General features: G+C 37.0%; 1 protein-coding gene across 3 annotated transcripts in view; it reads right to left on the bottom strand.

Moving 5' to 3' along the window:
* ATXN7L1 (ataxin 7 like 1) overlaps positions 1-14,866 on the bottom strand; it is a 112,386-nt gene that overhangs the window by 72,915 nt on the left and 24,605 nt on the right. For 2 of the 3 annotated variants that reach the window (XM_056514864.1, XM_056514854.1), the window contains exon 3: positions 1,325-1,429. The exons of the other annotated variant lie outside the window; for it this stretch is intronic. In XM_056514864.1, coding sequence (XP_056370839.1) covers positions 1,325-1,429 — 105 coding nt within the window. The remainder of the gene's footprint in view (positions 1-1,324; positions 1,430-14,866) is intronic. 3 annotated transcript variants of the gene reach the window in all.

Raw genomic sequence — 14,866 nt, 5'->3', positions numbered from 1 at the left:
CAAATTTTGAACAAAAAACCAGCAGGATGGCTTGTCAACACATTAAAATCAATACTTGCCCCCACCATTAAATTAATAAGCTCTTTTCACCCTAGAAAATACTTCTAGATCTTTTCTCATTCACTGGATAGAAAGCTGTATTTCACTATAACCATTTTTTCACAATTAGTTCAATCTAGGTCAAAGCTGGTGGCAAGTCTTACAACTGCCTCCCAACACAAATGCAGTTGCTCCTGGTTTGTTGTTAACAGTCTGTCCATACAAACACAACACAGTATTTTGGTAATATGTCTTTAAAAGTAAATAAACTATTTTTCTGTCCATCCCGCTTCCATTTTTGCACTACTGGGTTGCTTTGCTGCCAAAAAGACTAAAAGAAGTACAGGATTTGTGAAGTTTCCTTGTATTTAGACAAAATATTGCTGGGCTATTGTTTTTCTTAAGATATTTAACTGATTCCACCCTCAGCAGTAGCTGTCTTTCATTATTGTGCAACTACTTTCAAATTATTTTGATTAAACTGAATTTTATTAAACCTCATATAAAGCTAGCCATTCCAGTGTCACTCTTTGCATGCCTTAAAAAAATAAAAGAACAACTAAAAATCACCACAGAAACAAATCACTAGACAAATAACAAATAAACCACTAGATAAGTAATAAATAAACCAGACCTTCAGATGAAATTTTTCAGAAATAATTGAAAGTAGTTTGTTAATCAATACCAAAAATTTCTAACTGGAGTAATTCTGCTTTCAATTAGTCAACACAGAAATCATCATATTGTTGTTGTCATACTGAGAAATTAATACATGCATATGCTTCTCAAGACTCTCTTGAAAAATGTTAATTTAAGAAATGTCTCAAAATGCCACTTTTGTAAAAAATTAAACCTTATGATAAATATAAAAATATATCCTATATATAGTTATGCATGAATCCCATCAGAAAACAATCCATAACATCCATCTTCTACTTAATGTAGATTAGTATCATAAACCTCACTTTGCAGCTTTGATAAAAGACAATCCAATGTTAGGTCATAATAGTTTTAGCCTAGCTAGTCTCTAACTAACAGGATTTATTTGTTGTAACAGGTTAATTTAATTTAACAAGTTCAACTTGAAAAGCTCAGCTTCCAGAACAGCTAATTTAACTTCCTCTAAAGGAAATACACTTATTTGAAGGCATTGCTGGTATTTTCTGTGGAAAAAACACAAGATAACCAGAAAAGTCTATATGCAAGGCCTCTGTTATGCAATGATTCTTATGAGAGCCATATGCCAGTTTGGCACTGTAATTCAGGAAAGAAAACATTCACTTACCGCAGTGTGACTGGAAAACCTGTGGCTTGACTACCTGATTGCAGATATTGCACACTACAAGATAGAAATCATCATGAGCTGGATAATGGCCAAATAAGTGCATATCTGTGGGAAAGTTAAAAATATATACAAGAATTAGAAGTTATGCTTTAAATATATATTAAGAAAAAAAAAATTGAAAATACTGTAGGGCCATTACTGTTATATTAATTTACACAAAGCAAAGGTATACATTGCTCCATAAGAGCTTCTTACTATGTTAATGAGATTTTTTCCCTCTTTTGGATTTCAAAGTCCTGTACTAATGCTGCAGTCTCATCTCTCAGTTTGAGTCAGAACACAGACTGCAACACCTTTTCTTAACACTCACTGCCAAGAAGTGGAGTAAGCATTTCTGTACTGGTCAAATGTTGAAACAGTAAAGGAATAATTTATTAAATATAAATAATTATTTAAAAAAAAATCTCTGCCTACAGTTCCTTACAGAAAACATGTTGCATAGGTTATACTCTACGTTACAATATTCTAAGCTTGACTGTAAGTTGCTTGAAAAAAGCTCCTGCTTAAAAGCTAGTTATAGTAACCAAGGTCAAGGATCCTACAGCTTAAAATACAGCCAGGAATGCCATTCCATATGAAATTCCTGATTCTGTGCAAATGCCCTTCCTTAGTTCCAACACCTGCTGTTTGTTCCCAACAAATACTGTGGCAAGAGACCAAGCTGATTAATGAGGTACTTCTTGGTGATGGTATGAGGAATTCAATGAAATCCAGACAGGTACAGTCAGATGATGACAGGCACTTGTCCCTCTCAGATGAAACACATAACGCAATACCTGCATTCTTTAGCCATTACAAACAGAGTAAAATGGGCTCAAATTACCAACTGAATGCCTCAGAACTCTAACATTACAAGAGAGGTAGCTTGTTCTACTCTTCATTGCTATAACTTAAGAACAAGCACACATATTCATCCACCACATCTCAGCTTGGAGGACAGAAACCCCAGTCACTTTAAGGCATTTCAGTGGGATCATGTCACTACACCCAGTGCTGCTAATGAATGTGTTGCTCCATTAGTAACCCCACGCCAAGTAATGGGCCCCACAGACCACATTATCTCCCAGATTATAAAAATAAAAACCTTATAAATTTCAGTGTTATTCAGGAGCATCTGAAATCTATTACAGAACTTAGAAATGTAGACCGAAATATTAATATGGTGCCTTTTAAACAGGAGGAAAATCAGGAGAATAAACATACAATAGCAGCTGATTGATAAACACCAACAACTAAATACTATTTCTCCAGTAAGTTACATATTTCTAAAAAATAGCAATTTCTTTCAAAAACTGACTCAAGCAGGTACTTTAGTTCACTAGTTCTTAACTAAAGCAATTATTTTGACCTACTTTCATAAATAATTCTGCCCTGGCCTCTGGCATTGTAGGTAACATCACTGCTTATGATGGCAGTGCTTGGCATGATGAAGTGTAAAATGTCTTCAGATCTCAAAAAAGTCCAGAGGAACAGGGCATCACTTTCATGGTAATACAGGCAGTACCACAAGTAAATCCAAAGAGGCTCATTCAAGAATTCTTGGGCACAAACCAGCCCCATCAACCTGCAGGTATTTCATAGTATGATATGATGTGCATTGTTCCTTTATCCACTGAAAAGTAAAACACTTCCTTTCTGTTACTGTTTGTACCAGGCTAGGAAATCCAGTTGAAAGGTTATGCAGACATGACACCTTTGCAGTGCTGGTCTTGCACTAACCAGGCCTTCAAATGCAGTACAGTCAGATGAATGCAATCAATACATTCAGCCTAAATTTAAAAGAATGCCAGTGGTGAGGTATAAACCTCTTTGGTGTAATTAGTGTTAGTACTGGTAAAGCCAGAAGTGCAAAGTTAGGTTTGATCAAATCTTCCTTACTGGTAAAACAAATAAACAAGACCCTAAGCAGGCACTAAAACAGGTTTTTAAATTCTATTTATTGTTTTAATATGATAATTCAATGACCTTTAAAATTATTTTACAGTGACAATTCTTAGCTGAATAGTTTGGATCAGAAACTACAGATTTCCAATAACAGCACTGTAAGTTCCACAAAAGGCGTATTTCTTCTGGGTATGATTTGACACAAAGTCTCAGCTCCAAAACATGCATTTAATTACAGTTATGAAATATTTTTTAAATGGTTTTCTGTTGTTTGAAAGGTACAGTGACAATCTTCCCATGAAAACATACAGACTTTGCCCTTCGCAAACAGAAAAGTTACAACTGTTTTCCAGTTTAAATTCCTTCAGTTCATTTAACCTTCACAGGTCTGTATCTTAACCTTTAAAACACATCCAACTCCAAGGTATCTAAAGTTTGGCTGGGTCTGAGTCTGAGTTTTTATGATTTCTGGCTGCAAGCGTTAACTTATAAAAAACATAAGGTATTAATGCTGGCGAGAACCATTCAAGGAGACAGGTGGGAAAAGGAATCAGGTTAGTTCACAGGATCACAAAACCATCTACCTTTGCATCAGGCACTGCCAAGGAGACAGAGCAAGCTTGCTCTACGACCCTTGCAAACACCACTGCACCTAACAGGTAAACAGCACCATTTGAGGTTGGTTTTTTTTTCCATACAAAGAAACTGCACAGATTTAGGAGAATACACCAAAATGCTGCTGTGATATACACAGTATCAAAAGGATGCACAAATACAGAGTAAGTGACATCCTGAAGCAGCATTTTGGAAGTTTCTTTCATTTTGCAGGTGCAATAACCCAGTGGAGGTGCAAGTGTCCATTGTAAATGTGAGTCTTCTGTATGAAGTTATCAGCCCCCTCTCAAAAGTCACTTAAAATAATCCAAGAATCTCAAGGACATAAGAATGCAGGTTGAAAATAAGAATCGTGGCACACAAATATACTGTCAGTATTGAATCAGAATAGATAACAAACTTAAATTAAACACCATCTTTCAGGCTTTTAAAACTCCTTAAAACTCTCACTATGCAGAAGTTTTTAAGAAAGGAAAACTCCTTAGGTCCAAGCAGGTTCAACTACTTCTCTTAGCTTATTCATGGTAACCAGATTGGCACAAATCTGTTTTCATTATTAAATTAATGATTTGTAATTATATAAATTACTTTTCAATTGAAATTGCACAACATATTAATATTGCCTCACTACAAAGTCCAACTGGGGATACACTTTATTAGATGCAATAATACTACTAATGCAATCCAGATCAGAGAATTTACAATGAATAAAGCAAGGAACATTTGAAATTTAAAAGAAAGTAGAAAAGATAAACAGCTATATATCTTTTCATACAGGTTTTTCTGTTTTTAATAAGAGCAGTTCAATGCTACCATGTCCTACTCTAAGTAACAAAGACTGAAAGATTATTTTAGACACTGGTATCATTCTTAGATCAGATTGCAGCCATTTGACAATTCAGACCTTCTGTGTGCAACAAAAAAAGACAATGGCCTCTCCAAACAAAAAAACTGTCTTCTAAAGGCAATAATCACATCTCTCTGCCTGCTTAGTCAGAAGCAATGGTGATAATCTTTTCAGAAAAGATTACTTTTGGGGAAGAAAACATGCCTCTAAAGTCAGCTCAGGAAAAACTTCTTCATGGAAAGAGGCAAGACCACTGAAAAAGACAGGCGATAATTATTGAATAAGGTGAGCGACTATCAAATGGTACTGAAATAATTATCAAGGTACAAAAAGAAAATGGAGGGACAGAAAAGCAACTGTAAAGAGTATTTATTTTCTACCAAAAACTACCTACCCCTAAAAGTGAAACAAAGTGACCACAGTGCATGGCTCACCACACACTGGCATGGCATCCTGCTTGCTCCCTCTGTGTCAATACAGTGGGAGACAGAAAGGGCTGCCCAGCCCTTCTGCAAGGTAAAAGCACTCCACAGCCCCCATAACAGTCACCTCATTTTACTGGAAGATACTTCCAGCAGATTCAAAGTAGACTCTTGATGGGAAAAAAAAGTGGTAACTTACTTTTCAGTACCCACACACTTTCCAAAAGGGCCATCCACACATACCTCACTCCTTGCAGTGATGAATTGCCATCCTCTCAAAATGAAACAACTGACACAGCCATGCCCATTGATACTGTACCCTGCTTGAAAATGAGCTACTGAACTAACAGGATGCAAAAGTAGCCCATATAATGGGAAAGATATTCTGTATAGTTGGAAATCTGAGATAGTGAATGCTGACTGCTTGAAATTACTTTCATAGATTAAAACCTTAAAATATTACTTTGTGTATACTTTGCTGTGGCACTTGAAAAATGATTACAATTTCTGCCTGTAGGTTTTGTATTACTAACACTTGCAAATAAAAAGAGAGCTGTAGACATAAGACATAGTTTTGTAAGACAACAATTTGGTGAAATGCACATCAAGAACACAAATATCATAGAAAAAATAGAAAATGTTGCTTCTGCATATTGTGGCACAAACACAAAAATGCAGGTGTCAGATACAACTTTTTATCTTCTTCAATAATACAGAGAAAGGAGTTATTTTTAGTAACAACAATCAAAGGCAGATGACTTTTATGAAGTTCCTTCTCTATTATTATATAATTCATAACCATTTACATCCCACTGTATAATAAAACACAAGCTAGAAATAATCTAAAACATTCTTCCACTGCAGAATTAAGGTTGTCAAACAGTAAGACCTCACAGTATTGCGTGGGAAATCAAGTTTTAATGATGATCTTTTGCTATAAATTATAGACACTTTAAAGGTTCACTTATATATCTGTTGCTCCACTAAATATACCCACAAAGTATTTGAAAAATATTACTGATGCTTATGTGCCAAGAGAGAGAAGGGGAGCAAGCAGGGAAAGAGAAAGACTATTCAAGACACACTGTACACTGATTTAAAACTAAAAGAGAAAAGCTTAAAAGGAAAAAAAAAAAGCAACAGCAAGAATGGCAGTGGACAAAACTAAATACATGTGATTCTTCCAGCTCCTGGAGCTACACATTTTTAAACTCTGTGTCTAGAATTGTGCCAAATATTTCTCTCTTGTTCCACAGAAGTGACAAATCTGTACATCATTCAAGAACTGGAGTAACATACAGAATATTTCAGTGTAGTAGATTACTTCTACCTTTGAGATTATTTAAAAAACTAAGTAATTCGAATGGTGAATTGAAACCTGAAACAATAAAAAGACAATCTTCAGGACATTATTCTGACAGCAGTAAAACATGCATGAATAGACAGGTTGGTCTTATCATAGAAATAAATGTCACACTCTTTCCATTTAACATGAGCTTATTCTCTCCTGAGTGTAGTTTTTCTTTCTTACACAAAAACCAGTAAGCCACTTCAGTAATTAGTTCGCCAGTATAAATTGCATTTTACCCCCGAAAATGTCAGTCACAGTTGCAAATTAATCACAGAATGATTTAAGCTGAAAGAGATTGCTGGATGTCATTTACTCCAAGATCCTGCTGAAATTGTGGATAACTTGAGGGTCAGAACCACAAAGTAATGCTCAAGATCACTCCTTTTCTGATGGAAAAATGCAGGTCATGGTTAAAGTAATAATAAAGTTGAGAAAAATAAAATTAAATATTAATGACTGAACTAACACAGGACCAAACACAACTGTCCTAAGTCCCAACTGATGCCCTTCAGGTGCTAATACAAGGAGCTTAAGATTCTGCATGCTAAAAAAATCAAGTGAGAAAGAAAATCAATGAGAAGAAAACAGAAATACTGGCCTTTTCAGGAACAACAATAATAAATGAAACATGACCATGATGAAGAAAAAAAAATGCAGGGACAAAGCAGCAAATAGACTTAAGTAGCAGTGTGGTAAAGAGTCAAGGTCATGACACCTTTAAACCAGTCCAGTGTGGCTGAATGGTATGCTGCCTCCTAGGTTAGAGCAATCATGAGGACAGTGGCAATCCTAAAGAATGCTGGGAATAGTTCATTAATTATAGTGTAAACAATAAATACCACCCCCAATGATGCAGAAAGACTTTGTACTGCACTGCCTTATCTAGGCATTATGAAATGGTACTGAAGATGGAAACGGTGCCTTCCATTTCCAAAGATCCATAACAAAAGAAAAAACAAAAGTTCATAGTTGGGAACCAACAATCTAAACAAATATTGTGGATTAACCATATCTGTATATCTTTTGCAAAAACCTTTGTCTGGAAGGGATTATAAAGTAAACTATGCAACACTGACATTATTATTTTGCACAAGACACAACATAGCAATAAACAGAAGAATGAAATAAGCACAGGAAAATGTGAGAATGCTGTTCTTCCATAATTCTGAAGGCTTTTGCAGGCTATTTGCCACTCCAATCTAAGGTAATTTGGCAATAGAGGACCAGAATTGCCTAGGCTACTAGATTAACATTTCACAAGAATACTGGAAAACACAAAACTCACACTTCAAAAAGTATGCTGCATACCTGTGACACCAAGAAATCTCAGTTTTTCATGTCTTGAGATATCTAGAGTTTAAGACAATACCTAAAGTAAGTTTTTCCTCCTTGAAAACCTACTTTTTAAAACTTCCTTATATGGAGGCACAGGGCCCCTTAGCTCCTGGGGTAGGCAGGTCATCTTATGGAACCTTTATTTCACTTTCTATACAACTCAGAATTTAAACCAATCAATGCTTGGCACTGTCTTGGCACAACACTTGGTACAGTCCTTTTGGACTCCCAGCTTCATATTCCTGCCCCTCCCATGTGCTTGTACCATCAATTAACTGATTACACAAGGAGTCAAATTCAAGCCAACTCTGAATCAGGAACAAAGCAATACGAAGAAGGACAGAACAAAACAGGAAAAGGTTTTCTGACAGTTTGATTCCACAAGCTTCCCCACTGCAGAACCTCACAAATGCAGAATTCCCCTCATCAGCATGAAGGGAATGAAATGCAGAGCCCAGAACTGGACAGCAGGAGGGACAACAGGACCAAGATCAGTACAAACTGCAGTGGAGCAGTGGTACCCCTCTGCATTATGCTGAAATCTGTCAAACAGCTATCTGTGCAATATTAAAGGAAGACACTTGGCTCCAAAAGAAGCTTTGTAAAAATACTTGCCTCTCAGTTAAAAATAGGAGTAAAGGTATTTATTAATTCGTAACATACAAAAAGATGCAGAAACATTGCATTGTGCCTGTGTGGCTAGGTTTTGGTAGTGGGGAGAGCTAGAGAGGTGACTTCTATGAGAAGCTGCCAAAAGATTCCCCCATGCCTGACAGAGCCAGTGCCAGACAGCTCCAAGTCAGACCTGCCACTGGACAAGGCTGAGCCCATCAGCACATCAGTACCTCTGTAATAACGTACTTAAGAAGAAAAAAAAGCTACTGTGCAGAAGTAATTGTGAATAGAGATGCAGAGAATATGTGAGAGAATTAGCCCTGCAGACATCAGGGTCAGTGAAGGAGGGGGAAGAGGTGCTCCAAGCACTGGAGCTGAGATTGCTCTGCAGTCCATGTTGAAAACCAGCTTGTTTCACCACGGAGGTCCATTGGGGAGCAGAGATGCACCTGAAGCCCATGGAGGACCCCACACTGGAGCAGCTGGATGCCCAAAAGGAGGCTGTGCCTCCATGGAAAGCCTGTGCTGCAGCAGGCTCCTGGCAGGATCTGTGGCCCCATGGAAAGAGGATCCTATGCCAGAGCAGGTTTGCTGGCTGGGTTTGTGATCCCCTGGGGGATCCACACTGAAGCATCTAGTCCTTGAAGGACTGCACCCTGTGGAAAGGGACCCACACTGGAGCAGTTCATGAAGAACTGTAGCCTGCAGGAAGGATTCAAGCTGGAGAAGGCTGTGGAAGGACCTACACTGGAGCAGGGAAAGACTCCTCTACTTGAGCAAGCAGCAGTGGCAGAAGCAACATGTAATGAACCATAGCCTCCACTCCTTGTCTCCCTATGCTGCTGGGTGGAGAGGAGGTAGAGAATTGGGCATAAAGTTAAACCTGGGAAGTAGGGAGAAGTGGGGGGAAGGTATTTTTAGGATTTGTTTTATTTCTCACTATCCTGCTTTGATTTTGACTGGTAATAAATTCAGCTAATTTCCCTAAGTCAAGTCTCTTACCTGTGACAGTAATTGGTGAGTGACCTCTCTGTGTCCTTATCTCAACCCATGAGCCTTTGGTTATATTTTCTCTCCCCTGTCCAGCTGAGAAGGGTAATGATAGGGTGGCTTTGGCTTTCAGCTACGGTCCAAACACCACAAGCCTATCACCTCCTTTTACTTAATTCCCAATGTTTCTAATGATTTCTATTATTGAACTAAACTTTAAAACCAGATTCCCATTTTGCCATTTAACTTTTCAGTTATTTTGTAGAAAGTAACCAGACGGGGTAACTTTTACCTTATCAGTTTCTGAACAAAGTGACTTTCCTGCTTGCTCTAGAGTTAAAGAACTTCCCCATTTCAGACATGAAGGGTGCAGGTACTCAGAAACCAATGTACCTTTAAGAGAGGAGTTTATAAACCACTGAGTTCTGTTGGATGACTATGAAAAATTTGGTTAACACTTTACTTTTTTTACCATCACAGTTTAAACTAAGGGCAAATACAACAACAAAAGTTGCTAAAATATATTAATAAATATTAGTGAACATTTGCATTTGGACACTGCAGCTCAGGGCTGGAGTGACAGGGGACGGCACTGGAAAGATCAACTAGAGCAAAGACAGCCCATTCACCAACTTGGCAATACTCTGTACTGACCCTTCTCTTGCAAATCTGCATGGAAGAATTTGGGAGAGGAACAAGGCTGCAAAGCAGGACAAAATACAGTTTAGCAGGGTGAAAGACAATAAAACCAGTGTTTGTAATTGAAATAGACATCAGTCAATTACACAGTACCTAGTTTTCAGTAAGGTAAGTGTAATTATAACATAAGAACAGGAGGTAATTGTAACAACTCCAGTAACATCTACAAAATTGTTAACTGCTCTTACATTTTTCTTTAATTATTAGATTCTACTTCAGGGGAATTAACTAAAGGAGCTTCTTCCTCAGGAACCTGGATTTTAAATTGCCTTCTATTTTACATACAACAACAAATTTCAGAACTATAGCAACTGCTTAGGAAGTTTATATTATAAAACTGTACAAAGTCAACACCCAGAAGAAAATCTTGCTACATTGTAAAATAGATACCATTTATAAACTTAAGATCCAAAGACACATACAAATGACACAAAAAAAAGAGAACAAAAATCCTGAAACAAAAACAATTTTTCCACAGATCAGCTAATAAATATGACTCAAAAATCCACGAGTGCAAAATACAAGGAAGAAATAGGCTTTTAATATGTTCAAAAGCAAGCTAGAAGAGTAATGTAAATGTAAACAGTATCTTCAGACAACAGGTTAACATTTAGATCTGGCTTTTGGGATTTAAGGATATGTGTGCCACCAAATATCTCTATTTTCCAACCAGATATATTTAGTTTAATTAAAGATATCACCTCTAGCTACAAATTTCATCTTGCTTATGTCTGGAAATCTTCAGGACAGCAATAGTATTATCAAATGACAGGAAAAATTAAATTACTGAGGTCAAGGAAAAGAAAAGACACATTATTTATAAGGATCCAGACTATGTGCTCCAAATCCAGAAGAAGAGGTGACATTCCCTCTGTAGAACATATAGCATAACTGTCCTCAGACTCCTGATTTGGAAAGCATGGCAAAGCGCTGATCAGAGATTTTCTAACCCTGCAGGTACAGTGGATCTCTCATAGATCTCACACATATCACTATCAAAAACCTCAGAAAGTGAGCATGGCTGCACACAGGTGTGCATACAAGGGATAAGGAATGTGCAGGAAAATCATCAATCTCTACATTAGATTTCTGATTTCTTAGCATCCCACAGGCAGACATAAGGGGAGGAATGGCTGGAAATCATCTTCATTTCTCTCAAAATTCAAAACAAACATCATGCACCTTGACTGGGCAGTCTGCACAAACCACATAGCAACAGAACAATTCTTTCTTTCTCAAATATGTATCAAGAAGAGTCTCACTGCAAATGAGACTTGTCAGCACAAGTAGTACCCTTCATGGATGACGGCACTAAATTTTATCTCAGATTGATGTATAGCTCTCTAAAATCAGACATTTGACCTTTAGCAACAGTTAGAGGGCTGTAGCACATCCATACTTTCTGTAGCAGGTGGACTCTGACAACTTCTATGCTGGGAAAACACACCTTGACACAGGAAGAGATGTCATCTGCAACTTAACTACAATAACTCATAGAAATACAGTGTTTCAGCTTTTGATTTTTCTGCATGAAGACGATTAAGCTTTCTGATACACAGCCAAATAAAGTAAACAGGTATGGAAGCATCATGAACATACTGGTCCTGCAGAAGAAGTAAGATGGAGATCTGGAGATACCAAATGCTGGTTGACAAAGAATCATAATAATTTAATAACCCATCTGTAAATTTCACAACAGTACTTCTGTACTACACATCTTTAGAGTGAGTCAGAGTGAGTACTAAAGTGGTTTTCCCTTATTTTCCCCCATTTCCCTCATAGCTTCAATGATCTTTTTTTAAGTGAACAAATACTAGTGATCTGAAAAATAAAGGAAAGGAAAATAACTTCTCTGACATTTATTGACATTTTCTTTTGGTTTTTGTTTTTTTAGGGAAATGTTGAGTATGTCATATTAGGGACTACTAATAATCATATTAGGGATTACTGAACTTGCAGTAAAAGGACAGATGTTTTAAATGCAATTAGTTTGCAATACTTTTACTAATTCCAACATTTGGAGTGCTAGTAATGAAATACAAGGATAGCAGGTTTTCTTCTTTCATTTTCTTGTCAATGTACACTGAGAAAAGTTATCTGTGCAGTCCTATGGAGAAAAATCCCATGGCCAAAAAATCCCCTTCATTCCTATTTCTTCTGTGCAGACTGCCATGAAACAGACTTTAATCCTCCAAGTGGTGTTTCCTTCATAAACACTCAGCAAGACACAACTGGCACTCACAGGCTCGCCTGCAAAGCTGTATTATCTTCTGCAGAAGAGTGACTCTGGTTTAAGGCAGTACAACTGGACTGAAGGAGAGAGCTGGCTTAATTCCTGGCTCCCAAACAACATTCTTGCATGACCCTGATTAGATTTTTCTGTGCCTCAGTATCCCATCTCTAAAATCAGGATAATATGCTCTTTGTCTGCCCTGTCTGTTTAGATTGCAGCCTTTCAGTATTCTCTTACTATTTGTCCATACACTGGGACCACAATGGGGCCCTTCATGTTGGCTGGGACTTCACTATGACAATAGAAAAAGCAATGAATAAGATAACTTGCAGTGTGTTTTAGAAGCAGTGTGTGACAACCTTGACAGAAATTCTGTTGGTTTTTTTTTTTTAAGGGCATAAGTTATTAAGGATTAAAGAAAGTCTAATAAAACTGAAATTTTCACAGCTTCCTAGGTCACAATTTTAATAACATGATTATTACTACTATTATTAAAAATAAAACAGCATTATCAGAAAAATATCTCTCAGAAAATGACCAATTTTCATAGCAGGGAAAACTATGAGTAAATGACCAAATAAACATTGAGAAAAATAAAATCTTTACTCTTACCTGTGTACTTTTACAAAATGCTAAGTATTTCACTGATCTTGACTTCCCCTACAACAAGAGTCAAGGCCAAGTACATATTTTAATTCAACTCTCTTCTCATCCAAGATGGAAAGTGTCTGCTCATTTTTAATCAGCAGTTGGATATTAAATGGAAATGTATTGTCTGAATATACTGTCTAAAAGGACACAAATAATTCTTAAGCCAATTCGCTAAGCTTTTTCTGTATTGCCCCCTACACCTATAACAGCACCTCTTTTCAGGAATATTGCCTCTTATGTAACTCAATTGTCTGAAAAAAGTTACTTTCAGATAGACTTCCAACAACATCATCTTTTTCCTTCACACAGTTCCAAATAAAATAGTTTTAGTTCTGTTTCTTGTTGGCATACACATCAAGCTACTGCTTAAAGTGTTCAACTCTGGGGTTTCTTCAGTTAGAGGAATTTATGCCAAGGAAAAATACATGAGAAAAAATATTAATGAATAACAGGAGGTGGAAAAATGAATGAGAAACTTTCTAACCAAAGTCCAAACATACAAAATATCTACCCCAAGGCCACTTAGACAAAACAGTAAAAAAAAAAATCCAACAAACTGAAGAGCAGCCTATAGTTCCACTATCATACAACTCCAAAAACCAGCTCTCATTCTAAGAATTCTGGTCTCAAGGGAATAATTATCTTTGCAAGTGCAATCAGTCAAATACTTGTACTGTCTGAAAAAGCATACATACATCAATAACTCTTACACTGAGATTTATACAGCACACTTTCATGCACACAATGAACATTTCCCAGGATAGGAATATGGCCCTACATGGTTCAAACAGGTCAGGCAATGCAGCACTCTGTGCTGGTACAGTAGTCTTGTCCTTACTGCAGGAGGCAAAAGCACAGTTCTGCTGGACTAACCAAGCCCAGGACAAGAGCCTGCTGCTCACCTCAGGTAATGTTCTTACCTCTAACAGACACAACCCTTAAAAGAACATGGTCATGAAGGGCTCAGATCAATACAAGTCTGTATGCCACTAAAGTGGCCATCAGATCTTCAGTATGAATAAATTAAAGAATATATACACATTGCATTCAGATGTGTTCCATTCCTTCTGCCTCCCTCCTTCCTTCAGGAGTGCTACTAATAATTTCTCAAAGGTACAGGATCAACCACAAATTAAAGCCACAAAACAAAGCTTTGCAGTTAAAATGACCACCCTATAAAGGAGCAAATCCACTAGCAAGACAAGCTAATGAAATTTGTTGCCATTAAATGAGAGTAAAAATAAGTTTTTTGTTCCTACATCAAGCAAAAAAAGGCCTTAAGAAACTTGAGGAGATTTTATCAACTGAAGAATGAGCAGAAGAAACTTGAAGTATTTTCCCTCTGAAGCATCAAGATATTTCCAAAACATTTAAAGGGCAAGTCTAAAGTAACCTGCCCATCTAGTAGCACTGAAGAAGTAAAAGGAAGAAATGAAAAGCAATGGAAGGCACACTTACTACTTGTATCTGTCATCAACTTCTTATGTTGCATAGTACCTACTCCTTAGACAAATAATTGGTTTAACATTGTCACTCAAAGGCAGGTATGCCTTTGATAAATATAATAAAAGCTATTAATGGGGGCTCTTTCCTTTTAATGAAAGAAAGCAGCAGTTTATTAACTCAATCATGTTATTGTTGTGTTTCAATTTCTGCTACACTGAATAACTGCACAAGTCATTTTTTCACCTGCACATATGCAATACTCACTATCTAACACACAAAAAAAATGCAACAATTTTTTTTGGTGCTCTCAGAGACTTGGGAAAGTTTCAGATGTCTCTGCTGGAGTTCTTTTGTTTCCCGGACAGGAGAAAAAGGCGGCTTTTGCAAAATAAAC

The sequence above is a fragment of the Oenanthe melanoleuca genome, chromosome 1A (genome assembly GCF_029582105.1).
Source record: "Oenanthe melanoleuca isolate GR-GAL-2019-014 chromosome 1A, OMel1.0, whole genome shotgun sequence".
In the NCBI taxonomy this organism is placed as follows: Eukaryota; Metazoa; Chordata; class Aves; order Passeriformes; family Muscicapidae; genus Oenanthe; species Oenanthe melanoleuca.
This window is presented reverse-complemented; position numbering and strand designations above follow the sequence as displayed.